General features: G+C 39.3%; 1 protein-coding gene across 1 annotated transcript; it reads right to left on the reverse strand.

The window, feature by feature from the left end:
• Window positions 1-16,239: 16,239 nt before the first annotated feature.
• On the reverse strand, window positions 16,240-20,229 carry LOC143617263 (uncharacterized). The gene is made up of 3 exons (XM_077089883.1): window positions 18,888-20,229; window positions 16,974-17,867; window positions 16,240-16,871 (listed from the first exon to the last, which is right to left on the reverse strand). Exons 1-3 carry the CDS (start codon window positions 20,227-20,229, stop codon window positions 16,240-16,242), a joined length of 2,868 nt encoding a protein of 955 aa, XP_076945998.1.
• Window positions 20,230-22,144: the final 1,915 nt, after the last annotated feature.

Genomic DNA, 22,144 nt, shown 5'->3' on the forward strand with positions numbered 1-22,144 from the left:
GGTGCCCATCTCCTCGTGAAACCTTTTCCAAAACCTGGAAGTGAAACGCGTATCCCTATCCGAAACAATAGATACCGGCACCCCGTGCCTAGAGACGATCTCACGAATAAACACATCGGCCAGCTGCTCAGAATTAAAAGTCTCTCGAATCGGCAAGAAATGAGCGCTCTTGGTCAATCTATCCACGATTACCCAAATGGTGTCATAATTACCCCTAGGAGTACGAGGCAATTTAGTCACGAAATCCATAGTAAGATGCTCCCATTTCCACTCAGGTATTTCCAATGGCTGAAGTTTCCCAAATGGCCTCTGGTGCTCGGCTTTAACCTGTAGACACATCAAACACTTACTCACGTACTGAGCCACCTCAAATTTCATTGCAGGCCACCAATAATTTTTCTTCAAGTCTTAGTACATCTTGGTCGCGCCCGGGTGAATAGAATAGCGCGACTTGTGTGCCTCATCCAAAATTTTATCTCTGAATCCTCCATACCTCGGTACCCATAAACGACCATCCTTGTATTTCACCCCATCACCTATGTCTTCCAACAACTTTTCCTGACCCCAAATACGCTCTGACATAATCCATTCCACCTGCAACGCTTCATTCTGTACGTTGGCTAATTGTTTCAAAATGTCGGGTTTGAGAATAAGCTGGTAGGATTTCACACGGATAGGTTTTGGTCTCTCCTTCCGGCTTAATGCGTCGACCACCACGTTAGCCTTACCCGGATGGTACATGATCTCCAGGTCGTAGTCCTTAATCAACTCGAACCATCGAAGCTGCCGCATATTCAGTTCCTTTTGCTCGAAGAAATACTTTAAGCTCTTATGATCGGTATAAATAACGCAAGGAACACCATACAAATAGTGCCTCCACAACTTAAGCGCAAACACAACAGCTGCCAGTTCTAAATCGTGGGTAGGATAATTCGCCTCGTGAGGCTTCAATTGTCGTGAGGCATAAGCGATGACTCGACCTCGCTGCATCAAAACACACCCAAGCCCCTGATAAGAGGCATCAGAATACACCACCAAATCGTCGGTGCCATCAGGTAAAGCTAAGATCGGGGCATGCGTCAATCTGTTCTTCAACTCGAGAAAATCCTCCTCTTGTTCCGTACCCCAATCGAACTTAACACTTTTCTTAGTCAGCTTGGTTAGCGAAAAAGCAATTTTCGAAAAATCAGGAATAAAGCGGCGGTAATACCCCGCCAAACCCAGAAAACTACGTATTTCAGTTGGAGACGTAGGAAACTCCCATTCAATCACGGCTTCCACCTTTGCAGGGTCAACCAGAATACCACTCGGGTTGATAACATGGCCCAAAAATTGAACCTCACGTAACCAGAAGGAACACTTAGAAAATTTTGCATACAATTTGTGTTTCCGCAGAGCCTCCAACACTTCCTTGAGATGACCGGCGTGATCGGTTTCACTTTTAGAGTACACAAGAATGTCATCGATGAACACAATAACCGAACGATCGAGCATCGGTCTACACACCCGGTTCATAAGATCCATGAACGCAGCCGGTGCGTTGGTCAAACCGAAAGACATCACCAGAAATTCGTAATGTCCATAACGAGTGCGGAAGGCAGTCTTAGGAATATCTTCCTCCCGAATCTTCAGCTGATGATACCCGGACCTAAGGTCGATCTTCGAGAACCAACTAGCTCCTTGGAGCTGATCAAATAAATCATCGATCCTTGGGAGAGGGTACCGATTTTTGACAGTGAGCTTGTTTAATTCACGATAGTCAATGCATATCCGCATGCTACCGTCCTTCTTTTTAACGAACAGGACCGGGGCACCCCAAGGTGAGATGCTCGGTCGAATAAAGCCCTTATCGAGCAAGTCTTCCAACTGAGCCATAAACTCCTTCATTTTGTTCGGCGCTAGGCGGTAGGGAGCTCGGGCAACGGGTTTGGCGCCCGGTACAAGGTCTATCTGGAACTCGACCTCGTGATCCGGCGGCACATCTGACAAATCATCTGGAAATACATCCGGGAAATCCCGAACAATAGGAACATTACCGACGGTAGTCACCTCGGTATTCACATTCATAGCATACGCCAGATACGCCCCGCACCCCCACTGCATCAACTTCCTCGCCTTAAGTATGGATATAATATGTGGCGTCGCAACATTCCGATCACCGAAGACCGTAATTTGAGTCCCATCCGGGGCCCTTAGACGAACGAGTTTCTGACCACAAATGATATGCGCATCAACATTCGCAAGCCAATCAATCCCGAGCACCACGTCGAAGCAGCCAAGCGGCATCAAATACAATTGCACTGGAAGTCTATACCTAGAAAACTCGATGGAACAACCTTGAATAGCCCTAGACACGGATTTTCCTACGGCGACCTCAACCTCAAACACATCGACTACGCGATTGGGCGATTTGTCCAACGAGGAACAGAAAGCGGTAGACACAAAAATTCTATTGGTGCCCGAATCAAATAAGACTGACGCCTGTAATTCATAAAGTAGAAAGGTACCTAGGACAATATTATACTACTGCTTAGCTACACGATTAACACATACGATTTCAAAGGAATAAGAAATTATAACGGTGGAATGAAAGCTAAACAAGGAAAAAGTACCTGAAACGACATCCGCATCCCCTTTTGCTTCCTTCTTGGAGATGTTGAAGGCCCTCGCCCTGGCCTTCGGCTTCTCATCCATCTTCCCTCTTGAGGAAGTCCCCTGACCGGACCCCCCCACCTTACTGGTAGAACAGTTTGATGACAAGTGACCAGAACCCCTGCAGCGGAAACAAGTCAGAGTCGGGCACTCGTATTGGGGGTGCCCAACCTTATCACAACGAAAACAGGTGCCGGACCCACTCTTACACTCCCCCTTCTGTATTTTGTCGCACTTCTTGCAGTTACTGAACGCCGCATCCCTTCTAAACTCAGAAGTTTCAGTCTTCACCCTCTTGCCAGACGAACTAAAATTGTTTCCCCCAGGCCGCTTACCATACGAATTAGTGTTCCAGGGCTTCCTAGCCTCGTTCGGTGGTAACTTCTCCCTTTGCTCATACAATGTACCTGCCAAGGTAACCACCGAGTGAAAGGAGTTCATGTCGGTGGTCACCACACCCCTACGAACATCCGCCGGGAGGCCCTTCACATACTTCTTAATCCTTTTTGCCTCAGGGGTAACCAGATCGGGACATAAGCGAGCCATCTTGTTGAATTTTGTGGTATACTCCCGATGCGACATAGTACCAGCCTCCAAGGTCAAGAATTCTTTTTTTATCTTATCCAATTCATGCGGAGGACAAAACTGATCAAGAACCAATCTCTTAAACTCATCCCACGTCATCCTCCTAATTGAACGATCACCCATAGCTTGCGCCAAGTTATCCAACCAACATAAGTCACCATATCCTCCCCCTTGCACTTACTAACCCTCAGAACAGCCTCCATCTCTCTTACCCACTGATGTGCTACCAATGCATCTTTAGTACCATCGAAAGAATGGGGGTCGATACACTAACGGTCCGCACCTCATCATCATCCCCACTCGGCACATACACTTCCTCTTCCTCTTCGACCTGTACCTCATTACTCTTCCTTCCCCTATCCGAACCCTTACCAGCTAGTGATTCTTCCATGACCCTGACGGACTCAGCAACGATCTCTGGAATGGCGCTATGGAGCACCTGGTAAACCTCATCCGCGATAGCCGCGCGTAAGGCAGGATCTAAGGCGGGGTTACCCCCCTCCTCATGAATCGGAGTTTCCTGCTGGGGAGTAGGAATCTCATTCTTGGCTTCGGCACGTGGCCTACGACCACGACCACGAACGCGACCGCTAGAACCACCTCTCCTGGTTGTTCGAGTATTAACCATGACTTATCCCTACAAAGACAGAGTTTTAATATAATTAAGTACAAGTGGCATTTAGAACATGTAAGGTAAGGGTAAACTGCTAATGACGTTGATCAAGTGTGATTAGTCGTTTACTTTACCTACCCGTCCTAATCACCCTTGGCCCCTAACCATATTAGCACTCTATCTAACCCTTAACAGTTAATCACATAAGGGAAATCTTAAATGTAAAGGAATGACTAAGTAATTTAAAGTTACCTCTTGGCGTGAAGCTACTCGTGGCGGGCATACTGGTCTCTTTTCTTACAGTTCGAGTCCAAGCATTCGGGGATGCTTGGATTCCTCGAACCAAGGCTTTGATACCAACTTGTAAGGCCCCGAACCCCGGGAACCCCACAGTTGGAAATCATACAAAACACTTAGGAAAATAATTAAACTTGAAAACGGTTTCTTCCATTAAAACCAACGTATCAGAGTATCAGTTTTGCGGAAAACATGAAAAAAATGAAATAAGTTCCCGAAACCCGGGAATTTTGCCCAAAATCCAAAGTAAATATAACTCTTATAAGTTTCCTTGAAATAAAATATTCATAACAATTCTTCCTTCCAGTATGCCCTTCACCATCTATGTAGCTCCGTGCACTTCCAAGCGATAAGGCATCCTCTTCCAAATCCTGAAACTTACACTAACATGCACACAAAGTCAGCTTAAGCTGAGTGAGTTCAAGTTTTAAATAAGTAACAAAATTTGTAAATAATCATTCCAACGGTTTTAAAACGGTAAACGGAAATACATCGGTTAGGTCACCACATTCGATAAATAGTCATTCTTACGTATAAGCATCTCTATACGTGCATTCCTATATATATCAGTATATATATATATATATATATATATATATATATATATATATATATAACATTCAATAAATAACATTCAGGGCTGAGAAAACGTACAACCCAAACACGTAACATTCAGCGCATGCAAACACAAAGTAGGCATACGCAACATTCAGTAGTCGAAACGACTACAAACATTCAGGGTCAAGCAAACGTACAACCCAAACACGTAACATTCGGCGCATACAAACACAAGGTAGGCATACGCAATATTCAGTAGTCGAGACGACTATAACATTCGCCAAATATTGGCCATTCTAAATATATATAAATATATATATATATATATACATACACATTCTATAAAATTCCAAGGCCTACCAGTACTAGCAAGCCTATGTAAAACCATTCAAAACATTTCATCAAGTAAGAAAAACTTTTAGGTGTGCATGCTAGCCCAAAAACTTAAAAGAGTAAAAAGGGGCATCATGAACTCACCTGAGATCGATCGAATACTTGCAACGAGTTAGGAAGTTCCTAAGGGCAAAATCACAAGCAAGGGCCTGTAAATTATACATAACGCGTTACTAAACTAGACTGTAGGAACATTTTAGCCTAATGGGCCGCACAAGCCCAACACTTTGGCCCAAGGCCCAACAACTTGGCCCAAGGCCCAACACTTGGCTCAAGGCCCAACAACTTGACCCAAGGCCCAATACTTAGCCCAAGGCCTAGCCACTTGGCCCAAGGCCCAATACTTGGCCCAAGGCCCAACAACTTGGCCCAAGGCCCAATACTTGGCTCAAGGCCCAACTACTTGGCCCAAGGCCCAACAACTTGGCCCAAGGCCCAATACTTGGCCCAAGGCCCAAAGATAGTCAAATCGGGTCGAATGCGCGTGAAATAATCCTTAAAACCATTTGTTAACCGAATCAGCCCCGAATGGACCAAATTCCGTCTTAAACCTTTTCATTCATCATAAATATGTCACCCGAGTTGATAGGGTTGACGGTTCCTTTTCACAACACTTACTTTAACATTTAAACGAAAATTCGCGCACCGCCGACTCGATTGACGAAGCACTAACCGCCGACTCGATTGACGAAGCACTAACCCCTTCTAGATTCAAGTGTAAGGCAAAATGGAAGGAATGGTTAGGTTCTTTAATGTACCGGGATGACGTGAAGGCTTCCGAGAAACGTTGGTTAAGTCCCGAGAGTTATACATACTCTACAAGTTTTAGTTCTTCAAACCGGAGTTAACGGGTGTTACAATTTTTTTTCATGTGTTAGGACCGCTAAGTCAATGTAGTGTCATCTTCCTTTTTTTGCTTCAAAACTCAATTTTGAGGAGCATTTTTCAATGGTTTTGGATTTTTCAATATTTGAATGTTTTTGGATTTTATAGAATTTTTCTGTACAAACGAAACCACACTATTTTTGTATTTTTCTATTTCCCCCCCCCCCTAAAAACAGTAAAAAGTGAAATAACAAACAAAACAAAAAAAAATGATCTAACCAAGCTTTTGAATTTCTGTGAAATATTTTAAACCATTTATACCAAGCAAGTATTGAAAATGCGTTTTGTCAAAAGCTTTAGTATAAAGGTCAGCCTTTTGAAAATCCGTATGAATTTTGTCAATTGATATTAATTTCTTTTCATAACAATCACGAATAAAGTGATAACGGATTTCAATATGTTTTGTTTTTGAATGTTGACTTGGATTTTTGGTGATAGAAATTGCAGCAGAATTATCAATAAAAATAGGAGTAGTAAGAAACTTCAAACTGTAATCCCGCAAATGTTGCTGGATCCAGAGAACCTGTGAACAGCAACTCTAGGCCGCCACATACTATGCTTCGGCTGTTGAAGTTGAGACCGTTGTCTGCTTCTTACACTGCCAGGAAACAAGCCGGTTTCCTAAGAATTGACATCCCGCCGTTGTCGATTTGAAATTGATCTTGCAACCTCCATAGTCCGAGTCAGTAAAGGCGGTGAGATCAAAGTTGTCGTCTTTGGGGTACCATAACCCGATGTCTGGAGTTCCCCGCAGATAATGTAAGATACGCCTTACTGCTGCCAGGTGAGTCACTCGGGGACTCGATTGATACCTAGCACACAAACAGACAACAAACATAATGTCCGGTCGAGAAGCAGTCAAATACATGAGTGATCCAATCATAGCTCGATATAGGGTCGGATCTACAGTATCCTCCAATACATCCGGTGATAAATTGTGACCCATGGGAAGAGGAGTAGAGGGAATTTTGCCATCGGATATCTTGAATCGTCTCAAGTCATTGTTCACATATTTTGTCTGATGGATAAAGATCTCGGCGTCAGACTGGTGAACTTGCAAACCCAGAAAGAAACTCATTTCTCCCATCGAACTCATCTCGAATTTTGCCTGCATTGTTTTCTAGAAGTCTTTGCATAAACTATCATTTGTCGAACCAAAAATAATATCGTCCACGTAAATTTGGACGAGGATCAGATCATCACCCATATTCTTGTAAAATAACATACAATCCACAGTTCCCCTCTTGAATCCATTTTCAATCAGATAGTCAGCCAACGTGCTGTACCAGGCTCTCGGGGCCTGATGCAAACCATACAGAGCTTTGTTTAAACGATAAACACGCTTAGGAAAGTCTGGATCCTCGAAGCCAGGAGGCTGTTTCACGTACACTTCTTCTTGAATTGCTCCGTTCAAGAATGCCGATTTTACATCCATTTGATAAATTTTGAAGTTTTTGTAGGCTGCATAGGCAAGAAATAGTCGTATAGCCTCCAGTCGTGCCACCGGAGCATACACTTCTGTATAATCTATGCCTTCCTGTTGATTGTAACCAAGAACGACCAAATGCCTTATTTCGCACAATAACCCCACGATCGTTCTTCTTGCACTTAAAAACCCATTTTGTAGGAATCGCCTTTTAACGCGATTGGGTTTGTCGATTAAGTCCCATACACCCAGTCTAACAAACTGTTGCAGCTCCTCCTGCATAGCTTCAACCCATGATGGTTCCTTGAGTGCCATTGCGGCACTTGTTGGTTCTATTTGTGATAAAAAGCAGGTGTATTGTGCGATACTAAGGATACCCGAAGAGTGCAAATCCGCATAAGCACAAACAATCGAATCCTCAGTAGGAGATACATTATGATCAGATTGATCGTTACATATGTTAGCCAATTAATGCCTTGTGCGAACCCCATCATTCACATCACCAATTATCTTATCCTGTGGATGTTGTGAATGAATCCGTAAAATAGGATTCGCAGGAACAGATACATTATTACCCAAATTAGTAATATTCTCCTCCGTAGTGTCTAAAGAGACAGATGATGAATCATCACTAATTAGAATAGGCTCGGTAGGTTCTTGAGCGTCATCTACCATTATAGACGATGAATCAACAAAATCAGCATCATCGGAAAATTCAGAAGCATTGTTTGACATTTCAGATACATTAGGAGAGTCACTTGCATCAACCGAGAAAAACCTTGGATTTGGAAGACATTGATCCTCCAAATACGATCTAACGAGATCTTCAGGTATATCAGTAACTGTTGATGTAAATGAATTAAATAATCGATCGTAATCGAACATCCAATCGGGTCCTGTACCAGTTGGTGGAGTAGTATAACTTTGACAATCAACGTGATACCATTCCTCTACGCAGCCAGAAGAAATATTGAAAATCCGTTTCTTCGGAGAATTATAACCCAAGAAATAACCTTCAAAAGCTTTCTCATCGAACTTTCCAACATCTTTCTTCAACACAGTACATGGACACCCAAATGGTTCAAAATACTTTAAGTTCGGTTTACAATTATATAGAAGCTCGTAACTAGTCTTCTTGAGCTTCTTTACCGTTAGTACGTGATTCAATGTGTAGCAAGCAGTATTCACAGCTTCGTTCCAGAATTGAACAGGTAGCTTTGAATCAGCCAGCATTGTATGTGCAGCTTCAATCAACGTACGATTCTTTCGCTCAGACACACCATTCTGTTGAGGAACATAAGGTGCACTGAATTCCCGATGAATTCCTTTCTGTATATAGAAGAAATCCAATACATCATTCCTGAACTCAGTTCCATTGTCACTACGAATTCGTCTCACTTTCAGGTTGTAAAGTGATTCGATCTTTGTAATAAGGTTTTGAATCAGCACAGGAGTTTGATTTTTTGATCCCATAAATAACACCCACGAATAATGAGAGAAATCATCCGTCACAACCAAACAATAAAAATTTCCAGCAATGCTAGCACGGTTCACTGGACCAAAGAGATCCATATGAAGTCGTTCCAGAGGAGTAACGATATCGTTTAGTGATTTGGTTGGATGTGATTTCTTCTTTTGTTTCCCCTTTTTGCATGCAATGCAATGATCATTAAATTTGAAGTTCTTGAGGGATACACCATTCACTAAATTATTTGTCATCAAAAAGTTCATTTTTCTTAAGTGAATATGTCCCATGCGTCTATGCCAAAGAATATAATCTTTTTCCGTTGCTTTAGACACGAAGCAAGTAGATTAGGGCGAAACTTTGATATCGTAACTCATGTCAAGTACATAAATATCATTTGATTGAGGTGATCTCATGACAACCATGTCTTCTGGGATTGTGAATCCTGGTTGAAGAATAACATATTCCTTGTCGGTAAAAATGGTGGTAAAATTCTTATTGCAATTCTGTGAAACACTCAACAGATTGTGATCCACCTTTTCACAATAATTAACCTTTTCAAACGTAATTCTACCATTTGAAACTTCTCCTTCTTTTGTAATCATCCATCCTTGATTACCAGCAAACGCCACATGACCCCCTTGAATATCTTTAATGTTGTACAGAAGGTCTATGTTACCGGTTATATGCCGAGAACATCTGCTATCCAATATCCATTTTTGAGTTGATACGGACCTAGATGTACCCTGCATAATCAAGTAAAATGATTAGTTCAAAAAGGCAGCCCAAGCCTTAGTCTTGGGCTTTCCCTTTGAAACCTTTGGAGAACTTAATAAATTAACACACATATTCGGTACTTGAGAATAAGTGGCAGTTTTCTTAGATTTCTTCTTAAGATAACCATTACGGATTCTTCCCGAATCTGTGTTTGAACAAATGGGTTGAGCACGGTCAACATATGTGTTCAATACATTAAGTTCATCAACCCGAATAACTTTCCTCGGATTGATGTTTGAATATATTATCAAAGAATCATCAACTTGATTTTCTTTTATGTTAGAAAAATCATTCGTTTTGCAAGTTGAATAATTTTTGATATTATCGATCTTTGCTTTACATCGTCTTGAAACGTGACCCGGTTCACCACACTTGAAACATAGTCGGGAGTCTAAACTTCGTTGTGATGATGTACCGGTCGGTTGTGATAACAAAGTTTTCAGATTATCAGATTTAGGTGTCTCAAAAGTGACCTTCTTTGATGACTCATGTTTTAAACCCTTCTTCATTTTGTAAAATTCAAGATTTTTCAAATTCGATGAATTTTCCAAACCTGACGATTTGATGAGTTTTATAGGTTTAAAAACATTTGTTTTTTGTTTTTGAACATTACTAGTTTTTGATTGAAGAAATTTCCTCTCAAGTTCAGTCATTTGAGTAGTTTCATCTTGAAATACACTTTCAATCAATTCTGGTTTAAGAAGATTCAATGGAACTTCTTTCTCTGAGAACACTTTTGAGAGACCTTTTAATTTAAATACTTTTCCAGTTGAAGTTTTCAGTGGAGGATTAATAAATTGCATTAATTCCTCATCAGATACTGAAAGCTTGTCTGTGGAAGTTACATTAAAATGTTCCTTTGGAATTACTTTAGGAAGCTCGTTAGGAACACTTGAATTGTTTAAAGAAACATTTTAAGATTTTGCATCATAAACAACTTATTCAAAATCTTCTGGTTCACACAGAATGTGATTATCAATTGGAATATCCTTATTTTTAACAATCACATCTGTTTCAGTCAACTCCTCAATTGAACCGTCCATTTCATTTTTGGTAAACACCTTTTTGCTTTCAATAATAACTGGTTCATGAGTCGGCTTACATGACTCAACATTTTCAGGTTTAACAGTAGACATATTTAAAGAATTTTCTGCCTTAGGAATGCTACTGTAATCCTGATTAAATGGAGGAGGAATTTCGACGTATCCCAAACCTGCTTTTCCGTTCTTTTTGTGTGAATGATTAACCTCAATTATCTCATTCAACAGAAAAGAAGAATATCTGAATTTACTGAGTTTATGATTTAATTCCATTTTTTCTTGTTCGAGTTTGGAAATGCAAGTTCGAAGACGAAGAATCTCCTTTAAATGTTGATCCACTTCAATAATTTTACAATGAACCTTTGCTTTAAGATCATGATTATTATCTGATAATTTCTGAATTTTTAGATTAGCTTGTTCAAGCAATTTTGTTTTCTGCTTATAGCATTCCTTGATCGTAAAGTAATCATTAGTAAATGTATTGTTTTGAGTTAATTCTGTTTCAAGTTTGGCTTTTAACACAGCACACTCAGAACAATCCACCATTATTGATGCAGATTCATTTACATTACTTTGAGGTGTAAGACATACCTCATCAATTTTAGCCATGCAGGCATAAGATGCAGTTTCTTCAGGAGATGATTCTTGTGAAGATGACAGAGATTGATCACTGTCAGTTTTCGAGTCAGAAGAATCACTACCTTCTAATACATTATCGCTACTTGCATCCTCAAAATTCTCCACAGGCTCAACGATAGCAACGTTTGCCTGGTTTCCCAATAAACGCTGAGACCAATCAACTCCATCATTTACCAATAAAGCTTGAGTAACTGGAGATTTTTCTTGATCACTAGAGCCAGTAGTGTTACTTTTATCTCCTCCAGATGAAGACTTTGTAGAAGAACGGTCAGAATTACGTGAGCCAGAAAAATCTTTATTCGGCTTGTCACACTCTTTGGCAAAATGGCCAAATTCACTGCAATTATAACATTTGACTTTTAACTTATCAAATCCAACCCTTTTGTTCAACGTGGGAAGATCTTTTCCCATTCGTTGCATGAATCTTTTAACCTTTCGAACAATCATGGCCATGTTCCACTTCAAATCCATAAGCTCAAGATCATCTGGTTCGATTTGATCATAGTCCTCATCTGTGAGATCACTTGTAGCAATCTTACTTCCCACCAGTTGTTCATATGAAGTCATGAACGCACATACAAAAGCGAACTGTTGTTCAGCTTTTTGTAAATTAACCTTGGGTAGGCTTGAAGTATGAGCATTTGAGTTTCCAGTTGCACCACTCGCCATGAAACATACATTAGGAGAATTGTTTACGTTAGGACCCTCTTGAGATTGAGCAAAGAATGCATTAATAGGCACTGAGCTTGTCGCATTGTTTGCCGGTAATGCACCACCATAAAGTAACGGATTCTGAGTTGATGACTGCTGATTTTGATTTTCTTTCAAGGTAGATTGACATTTAAGATCAAATTCCCTTTCTTCGATCTTGTTAATGAATTGTACAGCAGTCAGTTTAGGTTTCTGAAAGAAACCGTTCTCTTTAAGCACGAACAAGAAAGTTGAATAATCTGTAGGTAAAGCATTCTTTAAAGTATCAATCTTATCTTGTTCAGTTGGCTCAAGATCAACAGATGACATTTCAACAATCAAATGGCTGAAACGGTTGATCATTTCTTCTACAGTTTCATTTTTCATCAGGATAAAATTTCTGAATTGAAATTTCACCAAAGTTTTCTTGCTTTCGAGAGTATTTCCCAAACTTCTCGTTTTCAAGGTAGTAAACAGTGAAGCACAGACTTTAATTGTACTATATTGATGAAAAATATGTTCCGGTAAAGCCATAGTGAGTGTAGAATATGCTTTCGTTTCACTTTCAAAGTCCTTCAACTCATGTGTCTCATAATCCTTAAAAGGTTTCGGATGTCACACCCCGAAAATCTTAACTTAACACAGCGGAAGTCTTAACTTAAGTCGTTCGGGTTATGACAGATGCCGATAGCCAACAATAATAGACAATTAATAATAAAAGCATCATCTTTTATTATAAGAAAATATTTTACAAAATCAGAGTTTATTACACGTGCTAATGCACGGTTTACAACACTTCACTTTTGTTCAAACATCCCACGCTCTCGTTTCCATGCCACCTCGAAATCTTCACTTTCCTGCAAAGCATATTTAAATAATATTTGGGTCAACACGAATGTTGGTGAGTTATTCCCGAGAAAAAAAACTTATTGTATAAATATAGACAATTCATATATAAGCAACACATGAATATAATAGTGTACGGCCATTATACTCCCAACAATACCGATCTTTACACGGTACAACACATTAACGAAACCCGCAATTTTACCCTTAAGCACAAAAAGCGTTAGTTGTAAACTAGCTAAGAATACAACGCGTGTATGACTACCAATTTGATAACTCGAAACGTACCATACTCGAAATATTCCCACTTTTAACCCAACGCGAATGGAAATGGGGGGCGTCACCCCGATAGATCTACCAACATTTCTGTGCCCTCAATTCGGTTAACAGTTATTTAACCCAATTGATTCATCCTACAATAACGACAATTTGTAAAGTATAATGCGCTTTCAAAACATATATATAAATACGAATATAGATATACAATATGCTTTTCGGAGGAAGAACTCACCTTTGATTTCGGTGTTCGAATAAACGCTCGTTCCTATATTAGTACACGTTCGTTAATTTTAAATTCGGGTTTGACTAAAATATATATATTCTTATTCTAAAAATCCACACAAGCACACAACACATAAAGTTTACTACTTATAATTCTATAAATACATACTTAAAAATATAAACAAGTAATAATCAACTAATAATTGTTTTATTTAATAATTTAATTTAATTATTAAAATTTATAAAAATTATTACCTTTAGTTGCTGGATTGTTTTGGAAAAATTCAAGTTATTATTTTATTTAAAATTTTGACTCTATTATAATCGGTTTTGTCGGTTTTGCCGGTTTCGTTGGTTTTGAGCTTAAAAACGAACCGGTTGTTATTTTATGAAACTTTTAGTTTTAAATTATCTAAAACACTTTTTATATAGTTTTAGTCAAGTTTTATTGGCTTTTCAATAAAAATGTTTTGGTTTTTATTTTGTTGCCAATTTCTTAAAAGTGCCAATTTTTAACGTTTTCGTGTCGGTTTTCGCGACACGAACCGTGTTGGTTTAAGTTTTGCTATTCTTGACTTTTCTTATACTTTAACTTATGTTAAATATAAGAATATTATGACTTTAGGAGCTGTTTTAATTCAGTTCCAAAAACTCATGTCGGTTCACCTTAAAAGTCGAACTTTCCGACCGTTAAAGTCACCGACAAGCTATTTAAGTCACAATGTCAAAACCCAACCATTTGGTACAGCAAATGTATATATAATAACAAATAATATATCATCATATACATGTTTGATCATATAGCACCAAGTATGCACACAAAAGAAATTTCTAATTACACATACTCAAACCTTAAGTTTTCAACTATACAATAAACATGTCATTTCTATAATCTCTACAAGGTGTTTGTGTACCAAAATTTCCAGATCTTAATAACCCATATTAACATCTTATTTCATCCCATTATTATCCTTTAACAAACACATTCTTGATTTCTTTAACAACAAGGTTTCTATTACTAGTAAGTAGCAATTTTTAACAACGTTGTTATTATACCAACAATCTTTACAATGGAGTTGACTAAAGTAATCCTAACCACAAGTCTTTAATCATCCACACAAGATTATGTTCATTTACTAAATCATTTTGCAAAACATCTTGTATAATTTACAAAGTTTCTTTTATTAGTAAATTTAACACAAACTCTTGTTTATCTAAGTTATTATGTTACATGCATCCTAGTACTTCTAGTAGATTTTATTCTTCTACATATGTCTCATTCAATCACTTAGTTAGTCACTTTCAATCCATAAAAATCAATACAAGACAAGTATGAACTTTTATGATCAAGAATCAATTTTTTTTTTTTGTATTACTTGCATGTGTAAGTAAACTTTTTAGAAAAGTCAAATAAACAAATCTCTACACTTTTTGTCAACTCTTCATCCAAGATCTTATTCACCTTTTCAAAACCATTATTACTATTACTTACAACTTTTTCAAATACTTTTTAATAAATCAAGTATGTGGGTTTTCAAAATTTATCATTTATTTTTAACCATTTTAACATTTAATCAAGTTAACAATCTCAATCCAACACCCAAACTAAAACCCACGAATTTAATGGGTGTTTTTACCCATAATCCATCTTTAATCTTTGGTCATTTACATGTTTACTTCCATTATTAAACAATACTTAAACCCATTTGTTAAACAAACTCAAGTAATCAATATGGACAATCAATACAAGCTAATATGCATCCAATATAAGTCCTATAATTAACAAAAATCCATCTTATACATTCACATGCAAACTCACGGGTCACACACATGCATGCATACATCCATATTATACTTGCATGCACACTATCAAGCATACTAAAATCAAGCTTTAAACATCAAATAACAACTAATATACACAAATCTTGAAGTGGGTTACCTTGGATTTCGGATTGGTGTCTAAGGAAGATGATAATATGAACTTGTTTTAGCTATAACCCTTTCCTTTGGTTTCTTACTCCTTATTATTTGCCTAAACTTCCATCAAAAATTCTTAACTTAATAATGTGTGTGGTATTATTTTTGAATTGATGGAATGATGAAGTGGTGTGTGAGTATACGTATATATGGAGAGAGATAGAAGGTATAGACTCTTGAGTTGGAACCTAGGGTGATGTGTTGGGTAAACCATAACACTACAAGTAACCTTCTAATCATTACATACATATATTATATTAATTTAATATTACAAGTGGGTGGTTTTGGGGAATTTTGGCGGCCGAGAGAGTGGTAAGGGAGTGGGAAAGTGGGTTTTAAATAATAACATGTGGTATTATCTAGGTGTTAAGGTTTAACGTATCTCGTAATTTATCTAGCCAAACGACATCCGTTTCTAATAATTTTTATCAGACTTTGAGCGAAATTAGATTACAGTCAATGTCTGCCTAAAATCATAATTTTCTGAGAAACTTGATGGCGGGTCCTTACGGTGTCCTCTACTTGCTTTCGGTTACTTATTTTCAAATTTTCGTGATTCGAACCTTCTAAAATTAAGTTTATACGCTATCTCTAATATTCTAATATAAAATTAAATTTTTCGAGGTCATCTTGACATGTTTATGAATTTATCCGTTTTGAGATATTACCCGATGTCAATCTGTACCGTGTCAGCTACACGACAAAATTTAACTTTTTTTTTTCGGGTTTCTATATTTAAAACTCAACTAAAATCAAAGACTTTAGGTAAAAATATTATTCCTATATATTTACCTTACTAATTAATACGCGATTATAGTTAAGATAATTACCAGATTAGTCTAATTTTTGGCGGTTGTCACATTCACCCATCCTTTTAGAAATTTCGTCCCGAAATTTAGGATGTAGCACTGGTTTCGGTTTCTTCTGGGAAGAGGTGAGGGTATTTCGCCTTCATTTGATCCTGACGTTCCCACGTGAACTCGGGACCAAGTCTTGAATTCCAGCGGACCTTGACAAGCTTAATCCTGTTACGCCTTAACTTCTGGATTTTCCAGTCCATGACTTCAACAGGTTCTTCTACAAATCGAAGCTTATCATCAACCCTTATGTCTTCAATAGGAACAATCAGCGATTCGTCAGATAGACATTTCTTCAGATTGGATCTGTGAAACACGTCGTGTATTCCACTGAGTTCTGAAGGTAGGTCGAGTCGATAGGCTACCGACCCTACTCGTTCGGTGATTTTGAACGGTCCAACGTATCGTGGGCTAAGTTTTCCTCTTTTACCGAATCTGACTATGCCTTTCCAAGGTGATACCTTTAGTAACACTTGGTCTCCTACCTGGAATTCCAACGGTCTCATGCGATTATCCGCATAACTTTTCTGTCTGTCAGCTGCAGCTTTTAACCTATCCTTGATTTGAAAGACTCTGTCTGTGGTCTCTTGGACAATTTCAGGACCTGTAAGTTGCTTTTCTCCGACTTCTGCCCAACAAAGAGGAGATCGACATTTTCTTCCGTACAAAGCTTCAAACGGTGCAGCCTTAATACTGGAGTGGTAGCTGTTATTATAGGAGAATTCAGCTAAATGCAGATAAGTATCCCAACTACTTCCGAAATCAATGATACAGGCTCGCAGCATGTCTTCCAATGTTTGGATAGTTCTCTCGCTTTGACCGTCTGTCTGGGGGTGATAGGCGGTGCTCATATCTAAGCGAGTTCCTAGGGATTCGTGAAGAGATTGCCAAAAACGAGAAACAAATCGACCATCTCTGTCAGAAATGATTGAGACCGGTATTCCATGTTTGGCTACGATCTCTTTCAGATACAGCTGAGTTAACTTCTCCATTCTGTCTTTTTCTCTAATGGGTATAAAATGAGCGGATTTAGTTAATCTATCCACAATTACCCAAATCGCATTATAACTTCGCGGCGTAACTGGCAGTTTGGTTATGAAGTCCATGGTAATATTATCCCATTTCCACTGAGGGATCTCTGGTTGTTGCAATAGTCCAGGCGGTCTTCTATGTTCAGCTTTCACTTTGGAACATGTCAGGCACTTGCTGACATACACAGCTATGTCTCTTTTCAAGTTAGGCCACCAATAATGTTCTTGGAGATCTTTATACATCTTGGTTGATCCTGGGTGGATTGAATATCCAGACTTATGCGCTTCGTCTAGAACAAGATTACGCAGATTTCCATAGAGTGGTACCCAAACTCGATCAAGTAGGTATAGTGTCCCTTCAGACTTTGTGACAAATTCATTTTCAAGTCCTCGCAATTTCTCAAACCTTACATTTTGCGGTTTCAAGGCTTCACGCTGTGCATCACGAATTTGAGTAGTAAGACTCGTTTGAATCGTCAACCCTAATGCACGAACACGCAGAGGCTTTTCTCTTTCCTTTCGACTCAACGCATCAGCCACAACATTCGCTTTACCTTTGTGGTAACGAATCTCACAGTCGTAATCATTGAGTAATTCTACCCATCGACGTTGCCTCATATTTAGCTCCTTCGAATCTAAGATATGCTGGAGACTATTGTGATCAGTAAATATTGTACATTTGGTTCCATACAGATAATGCCTCCAAATCTTAAGAGCAAACACAACAGCTCCCAATTCCAAATCATGCGTCGCGTAGTTCTTTTCATGCACCTTGAGTTGTCTGGACGCGTATGCTATCACCTTGTCTTGTTGCATAAGCACACAGCCAAGACCTAAGCGAGACGCATCACAATATACTACAAATCCATTGGTACCTTCTGGTAAGGACAAGATTGGTGCACTACACAACTTTTGTTTAAGCAATTGGAAGGCTCCTTCTTGTTTTTCTGTCCACTCATATTTCTTGTCTTTTTGGGTTAATTGGGTTAAGGGTTGAGCTATAGAAGAAAAATTTTCAATGAATCTACGATAGTAGCCAGCTAATCCTAAAAATTGTCGCACTCCAGTGGGTGATCTTGGTGTCTCCCAATTCTTAATTGCTTCAACTTTTGTTGGATCAACTAGGATACCATTCTCATTGATTACATGCCCTAAAAAGTGGACTTCTCGAAGCCAGAAATCGCACTTGGAAAATTTGGCATATAACTTCTCTTCTTTTAGCAATTCTAGAATCAGTTTTAAGTGTTGTTCATGTTCTTTCTTGGTTCGTGAGTAGATAAGTATGTCATCGATGAATACTATCACGAATTTATCCAAGTATGGCTTACAAACTCTGTTCATAAGATCCATGAACACAGCCGGTGCATTCGTTAGGCCAAAAGGCATGACCAGGAATTCATAATGGCCATAACGAGTTCTGAAAGCGGTTTTAGGAATATCCTCTTCTGCAACACGTAACTGATGATACCCGGACCGCAAGTCGATTTTTGAGTAATAGCTTGATCCTTGCAACTGATCAAACAAATCATCAATTCTCAGTAGTGGGTACCGATTCTTAATAGTAAGTTTGTTCAGTTCTCTGTAATCGATACACATTCGAAAAGAACCGTCATTCTTTTTCACAAATAAGACTGGAGCTCCCCAAGGTGAGAAACTTGGTCTTATGAATCCTTTGTCTAGTAATTCCTGGAGCTGATTAGATAACTCCTGCATTTCCGATGGTGCTAATCTGTACGGAGATCGAGCTATCGGAGCGGCATCTTGAACCAGATCGATTCTGAATTCGACTTGACGCTGAGGAGGTAATCCAGGCAAGTCTTCAAGGAAAACTTCTGGAAAATCCCGTACTACAGGAATATCCTCTATCTTTCGCTCTTTAGCCTTTGTGTCGACTACATTGACAAGAAAAGCGGGACATCCTTTCCTTAACATTTTGCGAGTTTTTGTGATACTAGAGAGTTTTAACTCGGTGTTACTCTGGTCACCTTGAATGCTCAGAAATTGACCGGTTGGGGTTGGTAAACGAACTAGCTTTTCGGAGCATATGATTTCAGCACCATTTTTGGATAACCAATCCATTCCTACTACTATATCAAAACTGCCTAACTCTATGGGTAGAAGATCGATTGGAAACCTAAGGTTTTCTAACAGAATATTGCAGTTTCGGACAATTTTACTGGTTTCAATTAGCTTCCCGTTGGCTAATTCTATTGAGTAATTATTGTCTAACTTGCTTGGTTCAATACCGAGAAGGGGTTCAAATTGGTTAGAAACAAAGCTTAAATCTGCTCCAGTATCAAATAGTACATAAGCATAATGATTATTAACGAGAAACGTACCGGTGACTACGGATGAGTCCTTCCGGGCCTTTTTCGCGTTCATCTCGAATGCCTTGCCCTTAGCATTTTGTATCTTGAGTTTGGGGCAATCATTTCTGAAATGCCCGATGACACCGCACTCGAAACATTCGGAAGTTCGGCTTCCTGAACCGGACGAAGAGTCCTTACTGAAACAGTACTGAGTCTGGTGTCCAAATCGATTACACTTCTGACATTTCCAACATTCCCCGTTGTGACTCTTTCCACACCTGTTACAAGTGGATCCTTGTCCTGATCCTCTTGCGTTTGCTGCAAACATTCTTCGTGCTCCTTGGTTTCGTTTGAACTGTCCTCCTGAGTTACCATTCCACTTTCGTTTGAGTTCTCCGGTTTTCTGATTTTCGGTAACTGTTTTTCGTTCAGGTTCGGCGGTAGTCGCTTTCTTACCGGAGTCTTTCAGAGTTCCCATACGAATTGCATTATCAGTTAAAGATTTTGCCAGCTCTCGGGCTGACTGGATAGTGGTTGGTTTGGAGGAGGTAACCAATCCTCGGATCTCGGGAGCTAAGCCCCAAATGTACCTCTCGATTCTTGCATATTCAGGCGTAACCAGTCGGGGTACCAGCCGTGCCAAAGCGTTGAATCGGGAAGTATATCCTCCAATGTCAGCACCTTCCATCTTTAACTGCCAGAATTCGTATTCGATTTTCTGAAGTTCGTTTCGAGGACAGTACTCCTTTAACAACATTTCTTTTAGTTCTTCCCAGGTTAGACGGTAAGCGGCATCTTCTCCAAGATTTTGAATTATGGAGTTCCACCACTCGAGTGCCTCATCACAGAATGAGCACACTCCGTATTTTATCCGTTCGAGAGGAGTGCAATCACTGATTTTCATTACAGATTCCATTTTCTCGATCCACCGAATAATTTCCAAAGGTCCTTCGGCACCGGTAAATTCTTTCGGTCCGCAACCTTGGAAAGTTTTGTATGAGCACCCGCGTACCGTGCTACCTGAGGGGTTTTCGTTTAGATTTTCGGTTCTAGGTGCTTCTCCATTTGAAGTATTAGTTGTATTTAGGGGGTTTTGGCTTGCGTTGCGATTAGCCTCATGTTGCTCAAGTGCCGTATTTACATGTTGAGCGATTAGCTGAGCTAACTCGTCTTGAGAGGAAGGTAATCCGGTTGCTTGATTATTAGTGGATCGTCTTGTTTTTGGCGCTATGTTCTTTTTAGAAAAATATAATTTTGGTTAGTTTTGGAAAAAGTGATATTTTTCTAAGTTGTAAGGGATTAAATAGCATCATTAATAATACAAACATAAATATAATCATCAAAGAGTGGGATTTTATAATATACCAAAATACCAAAATTAGGTGTACTTACTTACACCTTGGTCACCCACCATAGTTTCTAGTTCCTACCACAACCACACAAAAGACAACATGTTTCAAAGTTAAGTTACATCACAACTACCATAATAGACATATTACCCAAAACACCCTACTACGTCTAGTGAAGGCTCATCAAGTAGCCTACGCATGGCTCTATCATGCCATTCCTCATCTCGAGAACTCCTACCCTGGCTTCTGTCATCAGTCCCTGATTCCTCAGTTCGTTCACAAATTGGTGCATCACATCACGGGTTTGGTCATCAAGACCTTGTTTATGCTCGATAGCAAGTACGCGGTCCACCATGGTATGAACGATGTTCTCGTAAGCTGAGAACTTGGCAAGAAGAACCATAAGTAGCTCGTGATCGGAAGGTTCCTCAACCACGGGCTCCGGTGCGGGAGGCAGTGGTGGAGGGGGTGGGATCACAGCCAATGGGAGTGCAATGACAGGGGCCGATGCATCACGGTTTGCCCTGGTCCTTTTTCGGGTGTACACCCTCAAGGGTGCAGCTCCCGAAGTAGACCCGGCGTCTCCTGATGCAATCACCGAACGCCACTCCACCGGTGATAGTGGAGTACCGCTGCTACTAGAGTTGGAGTCGGATACGGTCGCCACAGAGTTCGTCATCTGAATAAGCGTATTAATTCAAGTTAGTAATAATCAATTATATATATATCTTTGTTACCTTTTCGTTTCGAGAGGCAGGAAAGGAGCGCGTGTTTGAACATACCGTTATAGTTTAGAAAACTTTATATTTTCTAATTCTCTATAACTATTGGCTCTGATACCAACTTCTGTCACACCCCGAAAATCTTAACTTAACACAGCGGAAGTCTTAACTTAAGTCGTTCGGGTTATGACAGATGCCGATAGCCAACAATAATAGACAATTAATAATAAAAGCATCATCTTTTATTATAAGAAAATATTTTACAAAATCAGAGTTTATTACACGTGCTAATGCACGGTTTACAACACTTCACTTTTGTTCAAACATCCCACGCTCTCGTTTCCATGCCACCTCGAAATCTTCACTTTCCTGCAAAGCATATTTAAATAATATTTGGGTCAACACGAATGTTGGTGAGTTATTCCCGAGAAAAAAAACTTATTGTATAAATATAGACAATTCATATATAAGCAACACATGAATATAATAGTGTACGGCCATTATACTCCCAACAATACCGATCTTTACACTG

The sequence above is a fragment of the Bidens hawaiensis genome, unplaced genomic scaffold (assembly GCF_021521415.1).
Source record: "Bidens hawaiensis isolate Kalapana, Puna unplaced genomic scaffold, B.hawaiensis_p1.1 tig00002307_1, whole genome shotgun sequence".
Lineage (NCBI taxonomy): Eukaryota > Viridiplantae > Streptophyta > Magnoliopsida > Asterales > Asteraceae > Bidens > Bidens hawaiensis.

Coding starts and splice junctions, on each gene's coding strand:
- LOC143617263 (XM_077089883.1), bottom strand. CDS start 20,229: ATGGAAGGTGCTGACATTGGAGGATATACTTCCCGATTCAACGCTTTG. Junction 17,868..18,887: donor CAAAGGATTCATAAGACCAA/GTTTCTCACCTT, acceptor AGCATATCTTAG/ATTCGAAGGAGCTAAATATG. Junction 16,872..16,973: donor GGAAGACATGCTGCGAGCCT/GTATCATTGATT, acceptor CACCGTTTGAAG/CTTTGTACGGAAGAAAATGT.